Raw genomic sequence first — 12,863 nt, 5'->3', positions numbered from 1 at the left:
AACTAAATGACAGAGAAATATAAGGGCATGTTTAGGTGAGTGTATAGTGGTTGGTGCATTCCTACAATCCCAGCACTCAAGAAGCTAAGATAGGGGCTGGGGATATAGCCTAGTGGCAAGAGTGCCTGCCTCGGATACACGAGGCCCTAGGTTCGATTCCCCAGCACCACATATACAGAAAACGGCCAGAAGCGGCGCTGTGGCTCAAGTGGCAGAGTGCTAGCCTTGAGCGGGAAGAAGCCAGGGACAGTGCTCAGGCCCTGAGTCCAAGGCCCACGACTGGCCAAAAAAAATAAAATAAAATAAAATAAAAAAAAGAAGCTAAGATAGGAGGATTCTGAGGTTGAGACTAGCTGGGCAACCCTAAAAATAAGAAAAAACAACAAAAAATAGTATTTAGTGCTGGGTGCCAGTGGCTCACACCTGCAATCCTAGCTACTCAGCAGACTGAGATGCTTGCCCCGCAGGAAAGTTTTATGAGACTCTTATCTAAAATTAACCACGAGAAAACTGAAAGTGGCGTCATGCCTCAAGTGGTAGACCACTAGCTTAGAGCTGAAGAGCTCAGGGACAGCATCCAGGCTCAAAGTTCAAGCCCCACAATAGATAGATAGGCAAATAGAACTAGCTAGATTCTGGCGGCTCATGCCTGTAATCCTAGCTGCTCTAGGAGAGTGAGATCTGAGAATCACAGTTCAAAACCCAATTGGCCCGGGCAGGAAAATCTGTGAGACTCTTATCTCCAATTAAATCACTAGAAAATGGAAGTGGTGCTATGGCTGAAAGTGGTAGAGCACTAGTCTTGAGCAAGAGTACAGAGGCAGCACCCAGATTTGGAGTTCAAGCCCCATGATTGACAAAAAAAATAAACATTTAAAATCACATGAAACTCAGTTTTGGAAAAAAAGAAAACTTAAAATGCTTTTTTAAACTTACATTGTAATCCAATGGGTATCATAACTGCTCCCAAATTGCTGAAAGGTACCAAACAGTTTTGGAAGAAGACGAAGGGAAATTACTACTGATCTGAAAAAGCAAAACACAGATTCTTATGGAATATAATAATTTTAACAACAGGTCCACCTAGTTTTTAAAAATCTTCTTATTATTAAGGTGTTATTCAGAGGTTTCACAACTCAGATATTGCATACATTTCTCTTGAACAGCATCATCCCTTCCTTCGCTTTTCCCTAGAATCTAACTTATTGTGGATACATATATGACTAAAGGAAAGAGCATGCCAAGGTACTTTTTTATGGAACTAATCCTTTACCTAGTTATTCTTACCACTTTTCCCACACATATTATTTGTATACAAGAATCACTATCTTGGGGCTGGGGATATGGTCTAGTGGCAAGAGCACTTGCCTTGTATACATGAAGCCCTGGGTTCAATTCCCCAGCACCACATACATAGAAAATGGCCAGAAGTGGCGCTGTGGCTCAAGTGGCAGAGTGCTAGCCTTGAGCAAAAGGAAGCCAGGGACAGTGCTCAGGCCTTGAGTCCAAGCCCCAGGAAAGGCAAAAAAAAAAAGAATCACTATCTTTCAAACCAAGGTAATAATTAAGTGTAACACATATATGAAGTCTGAGGGACCAATAGGAGAAAAGTAAGTCATCTTAAAACCTTAAAAACCAGCCATACGCTGGTGGCTCATACCTGTAATTCTACCTACTCAGGAGGCTGTGATTTTAGGATCACTATTCAAAGCCAGCCTGGGCAGGACTTCTATGATAAAACTCTAATCTCCAATTAACCACCAGAGGCTCTGTAGCTCAAGTGACAGAGCACTAGCTTTCAGATGAATTGCTTAGGGACAGCGCCTAGGCCAAATTCAAGGAAAAAACAACTTCAAATCTGAGCGTGCCTAACATCTCAACAGAAAAATATTGATATGTATATATAAATGCCAGAAAAGGAGGTTGGCTGATGATCTTAGAAGCCAAAGAAATTTGGTTTGATTTTTTTTCTTTCTTTTCAGAAACCAATACATTTTCAGAAACCATACATTTTTTTTTTTTTGGCCAGTCCTGGGCCTTGGACTCAGGGCCTGAGCACTGTCCCTGGCTTCTTTTTGCTCAAGGCTAGCACTCTGCCACTTGAGACACAGCACCACTTCTGGCCGTTTTCTGTATATGTGGTGCTGGGGAATTGAACACAGGGCCTCATGTATACGAGGCAAGCACTCTTGCCACTAGGCCATATCCCCAGCCCACATACGTTTTTTTAAAAGAGAAAAGTTGGCACTCATGGACTGGGAATGTGGCCCAGTGGTAGAGTGCTTGCCTAGCATACATGAAGCCCTTGGTTTAATTCCTCAGCACCACATACACAGAAAAGGCCAGAAGTGGCACTGTGGCTCAAGTGGTAAGAGTGTTAGCCTTGAGCAAAAAGAAGCCAGGGACGGTGCTCAGACCCTGAGTTCAAACCCCAGAGTGGCAAAGAAAAAAGTGGGCACTCAGTCTATTAGTATGTGGTTTTAAGTCAGTACCCGCCACTGCCTACTAGCTTAAGAAAAGTATGAAGAATATAAAAAAACAGAAAGTTGCTCTTCCCGTGGGAAGGCAAACAATAAAATAAAAAACCAAAATCTTAAGAAAGGTTTTGAATGAGTCTCCTATATTTAAATTTGACTACAAAGGACTGGGCAAACTGACTCTAATGATAGTGAAAAACTTATTTTTCATTGGGTACAAGTAGCTCTTTGCCTATAATCCTAGCTACTCAGGAGGGTGAGCTTAGAATATTGTGGTTCAGAGTGAGCCTCCGCAGGAAAGTCTGTGGCACTGTAACTCAAAATGGTAGAGCTCTACACCTTGAGGAAAAGAGCTCAGTAGCAGCACAATGCCCAGGCCCTAATTTCAAGTCCCACAATTGACCAAAAAAAGAGGAAGAAGAAAAAGAAAATTTAGGTTTCTTCCAATCTTCCATTTTGCTATCCCTTCAGAACATACAAGAATCTTGCTGCCTCAAAGCCTTTGATAATGTATCTACTTGCATCAACCTTTATCTAAATATCTGTATTACTACTCCTGGTCCATTTTTCTTGTTTTTTTTTTTTGGTTTTTTTTTTGGTCAGTCCTGGGGCTTGGACTCAGGGCCTGAGTACTGTCCCTGGCTTCTCTTTGCTCAAGGATAGCACTCTGCCACTTGAGCCAGAGCGCCACATCTGGCCGTTTTCTGTATATGTGGTGCTGGGGAATCGAACTCAGGGCTTCATGTATGCAAGGCAACCACCCTTGCCACTAGGCCATATTCCCAGCCCTACAGTGACTTTTTATTCACTATCAATTAACGACTATTTCCTTAACATGTTTACCAGTAAAATGTGCTCCTCAAGACCAAGATCATGCACATAGATATGCATTATATTCATAATCTGATTTGAATTGAAACTCATATGTACAATTTTAAATTTTAAAAACTCATGCCTGTAGTAAACATTGATTGAATACTTGTTTAAAAATTTAAAAATCAAGGCAAGGAATGTGGCTTACTGGTAGAGTGCTTGCCTAACATGCAATGAAGTGCAGGGTTCAATTAGTCAGTACCACATAAATAAAAAAGGCTAGAAGTGGTTCTGTTGCTCAAGTGGTAGAGTGCTAGCCTTGAGCAAAAGAGGATCAAGGACAGAGTCCTACTCATATTACCCTAGCTACTTATGAGACTGATACCTGGAGGATGAGTTTGAAGTCAGGCACGGGGAGAAAAGTACATTCCATTTAGCAAGCAAAACATCAGACAGAAGGCAAAGCTCAAGTGGTAGAGCACTACCCTGGGCAATAAAGCAGAGCAAGTATGCAAAGCCCCAAGTTCAAGCCTGTTACTCTCACACACATACAGAGAGAGAGAGAGAGAGAGAGAGAGAGAACACAGAACTTAAAAGCAACTCTTGAAAATCCTATTCTCTTACAACCAATCCTGTTTGAGGTATAGAAAGTTTATAGGACTAGCAAAATGTAGGACATAGAGACATGACTCAAATTGCAGAACACCAGTTGTGAGCAAAAAGGCCAACTTAGAATTTGAGGTCATGAGGACAAATCCCAGTACCAGCAAAAATATCCAGGAAAGTCTGAGACTCTTTATATTTCCAATTAGCCACCAGAAAGCTGGAAGTGAACTGTGGCTCAAAGTGCTAGAGTGCTATATCCTTGAGCAACAGCTCAGGTACAGTGCCCAGGACGAGCTCAGGCCCATCAGCACATACAAACAACAACAACAAAAATAAACAAAAAACAAAGCCTTGAGTTCAAGCCCAGGTACCACCATTTGGGGAAGAAAAAAGACACAAATACAGCTTTATATGTTATCTGAGTAAAATGGACACATTCACTGGGGGATCTTCAAAGTTGAATTCAAGTACGGATAATTTTATCTAATCCTGACTATATTAAGAAATTTGTTCTACAAACAACAGTATTTGTTGAACACTGGTGGCTCATGCCTGTAATACTAGCTACTAGGCTGACATCTGAGAACACAGTTCAAAGCCATCCTGGGCAGGAAAGTCCTAAGATTCTTATGTGCAATTAATCAGTAGAAAACCAGAAATGGTGCTGTGGCTCAAAGTGGTAGAGGACTAGCCTTGAGCTCATGGACAGAGCCCAGGACCACCAGAGTACAAGCCCTACAGCTGACAAAAACAAAAAGACACATTATTTACCACAAGTTGACATGAAATAGTGCATGTAATAACATCTCTGGGGAGGGGAAATATATATATTTTTTTCTCAGCCCCAATATATACTTTTTATTAAAAAAGTATTTACAGGGGCTAGGACTATGTCCTAGTGGTATAGAGTGCTTGCCTTATATACATGAAGCCCTGGGTTCGATTCCTCAGCACCACATATTTAGAAAAAGCCAGAAGTGGTGCTATGGCTTAAGTGCTAGCCTTAAGTAAAAAGAAGCCAGGGACAGTGCTCAGAGTCTGAGTCCAAGTCCGGAGACTGGGGGGGTGGGGGGTGTTTACATTGTTTCTATTTAAATGGTAGAATTGGTAATGATTTAAAGGAGACTAATTTCCCTTTTTGTGCACACTGATCCTGGGGCTTCAACTCAGGTTGTGGATGCTGTGTCTGAGTTTCTGGTTCCAGACTAGTGCTCTACCACTTTGAGGCATATTGCCACTTCCAGTTTTCTGGTGATTAGAGATAGTAGTCTCACAGACTTTCTTGCCCAGGTTTGCTTTGAAGAACCATCCTCAGATCTCAGCCTTCTATGTAGCTTGGATTACTGGGCTGAGTCACCCGCGCCCAGGCTTAGTTTTCTTTCTCAGAAAGAAACTCATAATTTTTTTGCTTCACAAAAAGTAAACAGGGCTGGGGATATAGCCTAGTGGCAAGAGTGCCTGCCTCGGATACACGAGGCCCTAGGTTCGATTCCCCAGCACCACATATACAGAAAACGGCCAGAAGCGGCGCTGTGGCTCAAGTGGCAGAGTGCTAGCCTTGAGCGGGAAGAAGCCAGGGACAGTGCTCAGGCCCTGAGTCCAAGGCCCACGACTGGCCAAAAAAAAAAAGTAAACAATCCATATTAGCATAGATGCCAATAAAAAAATTTATGTCAATTATTACCTCTCATCAAAAAGTATAAGATAAATTATACAAGATAAATTATACAGGACTCTAGGCATTCATTCACACACAGTGAGACCAAAGGAAGATACTGTTAGGAGAGTAACATAAAGGTATAATGCTTGTGTACATCGGATCATATAAAGTAATTTTTATCAAAATGAACTCCAGAAAATGGAAAAGAGTTGTTATTGTTTTTGGTTTCTTTTCTTTTTGTTTTATCTGTCTCTGAGAGGATAAGAGGGGACAAAAAAGGAAGGAAAAAGGGTGAACAAAGGAAATGGTGGTACTAGATACAATGTTGAAAATGAACTATACAACTTATGGGTAAGGGAGGGAAAAACTGGAAGAGAGAAAGGAAGGGATGATATTATCCAAGTAGAAATTACACTTTACCTGGGCTATGTAACCGTAAACCCTTGTACATCATTTTTTTTTTTTTTTTTGTCAGTGTGGGGGCTTCAATTCAGGGCCTGGGCACTGTCCCCAAGCGTCTTTATGCTCAAGGCTAGTACTCCAACACTTGAGCCACAGCACCACTTCTGGCTTATTTCTGTTTATGAGGTACTGAGGAATCAAACCCAGGGCTTCATGAATATAAGGCAATCACTCTACCACTATGTTACATTCCCAGACCCCTGTACATCATCATTATAATACCAATAAAACATTTTTAAAGTGTATATGATACTCTTAGGGGAGGAACACAAAGGCACAATTCCTATGTGTCTATAGTCATATAAAATAATATTTATAGAAATGAACTCTAAGAAATAAAAACAAGAGTTTTTTTTCTTTTTTTTTGCCAGTCCTGGTGCTTGGACTCAGCACCTGAGCACTGTCCCTGGCTTCATCTTGCTCAAGGCTAGCACTCTGCCACTTGAGCCACAGTGCCTCTTCTGGCCTTTTTTGTCTTATGTAGTGCTGGGGAATCGACTCCAGGGCTTCATGTATACGAGGCAAGCGCTCTTGCCACTAGGCTATATTCCCAGCCCCTAAGCGTTTTTTAAAATTTTTTTGTTTGTTTGTCGGGGGGAGGGGGGTGGCAAAGAAATGGAGGGACGAAGGTTTAACAACTGCTGGTAAGACTCTTTTTTCAAATAAGCCACCAGAAAACCAGAATTGGCACTGTGGCTCAAAGTGTTAGGGCACTAACCTTGAGTGCAAAGAAGCTCAGGGATAGTGCCCAGGCTGAATTCAAGAACCAAGATTAAAAAAAAAAATTGTGCTATATCAGAAAATGGAACAAGGGGCTGGGAATATGGCCTAGTGGTAGAGTGTTGTCTCATATACATGAAGCCCTGGGTTCGATTCCTCAGCACCACATATTTAGAAAAGGCCAGAAGTAGTAGCACTGAGGCTCAAGTTGGCAGAGTGCTAGTTTTGAGCAAAAAGAAGCCAGGGACAGTGCTCAGGCCCTGAGTTCAAGCCCCAGGACTGGCAAAAAAACTAAAAAACAAACAAACAAGAGTCTCTAGGGGATTCTTCTGCCAGGGCTGGCTTTGAGCTGCTGGCTTAGAGTAGACAGGATTACCAGAATAATAACAAGTACAAGGCTTAGCTCTCAACTTTTTTTTTTTTTTTTGGGGGGGGGGGCTGTCCTGGGCCTTGGACTCAGGGCCTGAGCACTGTCCTTGGCTTCTTTTTGCTCAAGGCCAGCACTCTGCCACTTGAGCCACAGTGCCACTTCTGGCCATTTTCTATATTTGGTGCTGGGGAATCGAACCCAGGGCTTCATGTATACGAGGCAAGCACTCTTGCCACTAGGCCATATTCCCCACCCATCTCTCAACTTCTTAAGATAAGCTTTTTTAGATTCCACATATGGTGAGATAAAGTAGTGCTTATCTTATATTACCTTATTGTTCATGAATAAGTAGCATATTCCTTTGTGTATTTTTATCACATTTTCTTTATCATTTACCCATTAATATAAACTTTTGTTTCCTTTTATTACTTACTATAGTGCTGAAAGGAACATGGGAGTATAAATGTCTCTACCATACTTATTTCAATTCCTTTGGATACCCAGTTATGGGATTGCTGGATCATAGGGTAGATATATTTTTCTTTTTCTTTCTTTTTTTTTTTTTGGCCAGTCCTGGGCCTTGGACTCAGGGCCTGAGCACTGTCCCTGGCTTCTTCCCGCTCAAGGCTAGCACTCCGCCACTTGAGCCACAGCGCCGCTTCTGGCCATTTTTCTGTATATGTGGTGCTGGGGAATCGAACCTAGGGCCTCGTGTATCCGAGGCAGGCACTCTTGCCACTAGGCTATCTCCCCAGCCCCTTCTTTTTCTTTTAACTGCCAAACCTCCATACTGTTTTCCCTAATAATTATACTAACTTACATTCCCATCAATAGCAAATAAGGTTTCCATTTATTCTCCAAAGCCTGGGTAGTACTTAATGTCTTTCACCTTTTTAATATGAGCCATTCTATTTTTGTGGCTTGAACTCAAGGTTTTGTGTTTGCTAGGTAGGCATGCTACCGCTTTTGACACTCTGCCAACTCCTTTTTGAGATGGTTACTTTTAAGACAGGTCTTGTGGTATGCTTGGGCTAACCTAAATTGTGATCCTATTTGTGTATCTCTTCTTGTTCAAATGACAGATACATACCATACATAGACACTGACTGAAATGGGAGTCTAGTGAACTTTTATGCTCAAGCTGGCCTTAAACCACAATTCTCAGATCTGTCTCCCAAGTGAACTAGTATTACAAGCTTGAGTCAATATATCAAGTTGATAACTGCGATTCCTGATGTGAAGTGATATTTCAGTGTGCTTTTTTTTATTTGCATTGGCCTTCTGATAACTAGTAATTAGGAACATTTTTGTTATAGAAGTTGGACGTTCACTTTTGTTTTTTGTTTTGTTTTTTTTGCCAGTCCTGGGGCTTGAACTCAGGGCCTGAGCACTGTCCCAGGCTTCTTTTTGCTCAAGGCTAGCACTCTGCCAACTTGAGCCACAGCGCCACTTCTGGCCTTTTCTATATATGTGGTGCTGAGGAATTGAACCAAAGGCTTCATGTACATGAGGCAAGCACTCTTGCCACTAGGCCATATTCCCAGCCCCCTCACTTTTGTTCTTTTGTTTTTATTTTGGAGAGGTGGAACTAGAGGGTTTGAACAAAGAGCCTCAGGCTTGCTAGGCTGGAGTTAAGACTGCTGAACTATGGAGACTTCACTTCTCTGCCCAGCCTGGCCTCAAACCTCGATCATCCTATTCTTAATTTCTCAAGTACCTAAGAATTACAGGAGTGATACATCAGTTTGATAATAAAAATTTGAGAAAAAAAAAAAAGAATTACAGGAGTGAGCCACTGGTGTCTTCTTTTGAGACATCTCTATTTACAACCATTTTTTACTCAGGTGATTTTTTGCTATTCAATTTTTTTAGTTCCTTCTATTTTCTGTATCATCAAACTCCTGTCAGATACAGTCTGCAGACTCCTGTCAAACACATAATCTTGGTTGCCATTTACTAAAATGAGAGACATGAGAAATGTACACATTTTATGTACTCAACTTCATGAATTATTTTATGCTTTAATACCACCAAAGGTGAGATAAAAGATTCACAAACATGGAGGCGCATGTTGATTATAAAATGTGTCCATTTAACTTAAGGTTCATTCATTCCGGATTTAACTGTATATATAGCACAGGACAGTCCAAGGACATATAACTGCAATTTAGACACAACATCATCGTAATTGTATTCCCAGAAACATAAAGTATTATTGTTCCTTTTTCCAATGTTGGAGATCTTATTAAGGGTTGTGAAAAGTGATGAAAAACAAGAAACACACCATCAAGAAAATATTGACAACTGAGGGAACTGTTTTTAAACTTAGTATGAAAACCATAAATATTTAAAATATTAATAAAGGCACATTAAAATGAGAAAACAAAACACCTAATCAAAAAGAACTATGTCACAAGAAGCATGACAACCATGTAAGCATTTTTTTAACTTCTTCTTTACCTGTTGTTTGCTAAATTTTCAAGGCAACCTTCAATGAATCTCATTCGAATTTGTCTATCCGTAAACCAACATACTAAAGAACAAAGAAGTTTCTCTGCTTCATTTATAAGTCCTTCAGAAAGATTAACCTGAAAAAATGCATATACATAAGGTTATGATTTATCCCAATCATTTTTGCTGTAATGCTATGCAATTTTGGACTTATTACATTACTTACTGCATCATCATCTTGCACGATATCCCACAACAAAGTGTTTCCTTTCTTGCAAACATTATCCAAATTAATGTCTGTCACAGCATTACTGTTAAATTGATGTTTATGCACAGCAGGTCCTGATGGGGCAAAACGCAACACACTATAGAGGAATACAGCTGAATGAAATTTAGAATTAAAAGTACTAATAACATCAACAAACCAAAAGAAAAGTTTAAGAATAAAGCTTCTCTTAGACCATAAAATTATAATCAATTACTTCATTTATGAAGAAAATTTCCAGGCACTGGTGGCTCACACCTGTAATCCTAGCTACTCAGGAGGCTGAGATCTGAGGATTGTGGTTTAAAGCCAGCCCAAGCAGAAAAGTCTGTTGAGACACTTATCTTGAATTAACCACCAGAAAACTGGAAGTAGAGCCGTGGCTCAAGTGGTAAAAAAAATCTAGCCTTGAGCTGAAGAGATCAGGGACAATGCCCAGGCCCAGAGTCTAAGTCCCATGATGGGCAAAAAAAACACATTAATTAAAAATAAATCAAAGTTTAGAGTTAAGGGTAAAGTCAAGTAAATCTTTCCATTATCAATAAATATGACTGTTTTTCACTTATTAGGAGAACTGCATGTAAATGTTGGATACTCAACTCAAAAATAAAGAAGGCAGTGGTGCTAGAAATAATTCCTTAACTAGTTTATATTCTTCTAGATATTTTTTTCTGTCTGGTCTTTCATAACCCCTCAAATTCAATTAAAGATTCTATTATAACAAATCAGATTTTAAGTACATGACTAATTGTTACAATAATCAAAATTAGTTTTGTTTTAATTTTAAACAGCTTTACCATGAAACCCAATTCTGATATGAGTGTAGTAGTATCTTTCCATGGTTTTAATGTGCATTTCCCAGATAACTAAACATTAAAAAATGTATTTATTGGGTAGGCTATGGATATAAGTCAGTGGTAGAGCACTTGCCTAGAACGTATGAAGTCTTAGGTTTAATTTCTAGGAAAACACAAAAAAGGAATATACTCTTAAGGCAAAAGGAGTGTTATAAGAATATCAAGGGTACGGGATGGGAATATGGCCTAGTGGCATGAGTGCTTGCCTCCTACACATGAAGCTCTTGGTTCGATTCCCCAGCACCACATATATGGAAAACGGCCAGAAGGGGCGCTGTGGCTCAGGTGGCAGAGTGCTAGCCTTGAGCTGGAAGAAGCCAGGGACAGCGCTCAGGCCCTGAGTCCAAGGCCCAGGACTGGCCAAAAAAAAAAAAAGAATATCAAGGGTAGTGTTGGCCTACCACATATGAAACACTAAGTATATGACCACTGTCAACAAACAAAAATAATTAATAATTTCTACTTATCTTTTATGACGTATTTGTCAAAATTTTCTGCCTGTGTTTTAAAAAATGTTTAAGATGAGGTATCTCCATATTACACAGGCTGAGTTGAAACTCTTAAACTCAGTGATCTTCTTCCATCAGCCTTCTGATGTATGGGACTACATGCACACAACATGCCTTGCTCCCAAATGTAAATGTGTTTGTCTTACTAGGTGATATAGTTAAGTACCAAAATTGACCTAATAATTTTATTCAATTTTTAACTCACTTTTTTTTTTTTGCCAGTCCTGGGGCTTCTTGAACTCAGGGCCTGAGCACTGTCCCTGGCTTCTTTTTGCTCAAGGCTAGCACTCTGCCACTTGAACCATAGTACCACTTTCGGCTTTTTCAATGTATGTGGTGCTGAGGAATCGAACCCAGGGCTTCATGTATACGGGACGAGCACTTTACCACTAGGCCATATTCCCAGCCCCTTAACTCACTTATTAAAAGTTTCTAAAATACTAAATAAAGGAAAGTGGGGATTAAAAAGTGACAACTTAGTAATATTGAATCAAATTCAACCTAATGACTTCAACCCTATTTCTTAACAACTCCACCACAACACTACAGAAAGAAAAAAAAAGTCAAGGTAAGTTTACCTGAATTACAAGGAAAATCTAGAAACACTAGGTCTCTAAAGTTTGGGAAGAATAAGGTCTTTTATGATAAAGCATTGTCATCCCCAAAACTATTTCATCGACTTAAGTGTGTTGATGGTATCTAATCAAGCAAGGGGTTACATAAAGCCTTTAAACTAATTCTATAACTATTTTTCACTTCCATATTTTTGCCCTTCTTGAAATTTCCAATCTTCTGCTTTTTATGGCAGTACTGGGGCGTGAACTAAGGGCCTCACACTCTTAACAATTGAGTCATACCCCAGCTGATTTTTCATTTACTTTAACTTTTAGAAAGCATCTTGTGCTTTTGCACAAAGCTGGGCTGGCCTCAGACCAAAATCTTTGTATCTTCATCCTCTACATTGCTGGTATTAGAGGAAGGCCTTCTCTATAACCTTTACTTGTGGTACTGGGATTTGCTTTCAGGCACTCTACCATCTGGGTCAAACCCTTGGCTTCTTTTTTTTTTGGGGGGGGGGGGGGAGAATCTTGCTAGGTAGCCTCAACAGCCTCAGACGATTTTTTAAAAATCAGTCATGGGTTTTGAACTCAGGACCTGAGTGGTGTCCCTGAGCTTTTCTGTTCCAGGATAGTGCACTACCACTTCCAGTTCTCTGGTGGTTAATTGGAGTCTCATACACTTTCCTGCCTGGGCTGGCTTTGAATCTCAGATCTCAGTCACCTGAGTAGCTAGGATTACAGGCATAAGCCACCAGTGCCTGGCTCTCTCAGACTCTTTTTTTTGGGGGGTGGGGGGAAGAGGCGGGGAGGGGCGTCCTGGGGATTGAACTCAGGGCTTGCGCACTCTCCCTGAGCCTCTCTGTGCTCAAGGGTAGTGCTCTACCACATGAGCCACAGTACCACTTCTGGCCTTTTCTGTTTATTGGTACTGAGGAATCAAACCCAGGGCATCACGCATGTTAGGCAAGCACTCTACTACCATTAAGCCACATTCCCAGACCTCTCAGACTCTTTTTAAGTGATAAAATTAGAGATATATATGCCCTCTATTGCTCTTTAGCTTTCCTATTCTCCACTCATCCTTGTGTGATCATATTCTATTAAGATCAATTT

General features: G+C 40.5%; 1 protein-coding gene across 3 annotated transcripts in view; it reads right to left on the bottom strand.

The window, feature by feature from the left end:
• The window catches only part of Usp34 (ubiquitin specific peptidase 34), a 226,835-nt gene that overhangs the window by 141,747 nt on the left and 72,225 nt on the right, over positions 1–12,863 (bottom strand). For all 3 annotated transcript variants that reach the window (XM_048352847.1, XM_048352848.1, XM_048352849.1), the window contains 3 exons: positions 9,786–9,901; positions 9,569–9,696; positions 937–1,026 (listed from right to left, as the gene is read on the bottom strand). In XM_048352847.1, coding sequence (XP_048208804.1) covers positions 937–1,026; positions 9,569–9,696; positions 9,786–9,901 — 334 coding nt within the window. The remainder of the gene's footprint in view (positions 1–936; positions 1,027–9,568; positions 9,697–9,785; positions 9,902–12,863) is intronic.

Source organism: Perognathus longimembris, chromosome 8, assembly GCF_023159225.1.
Source record: "Perognathus longimembris pacificus isolate PPM17 chromosome 8, ASM2315922v1, whole genome shotgun sequence".
NCBI lineage: Eukaryota > Metazoa > Chordata > Mammalia > Rodentia > Heteromyidae > Perognathus > Perognathus longimembris.
This window is presented reverse-complemented; position numbering and strand designations above follow the sequence as displayed.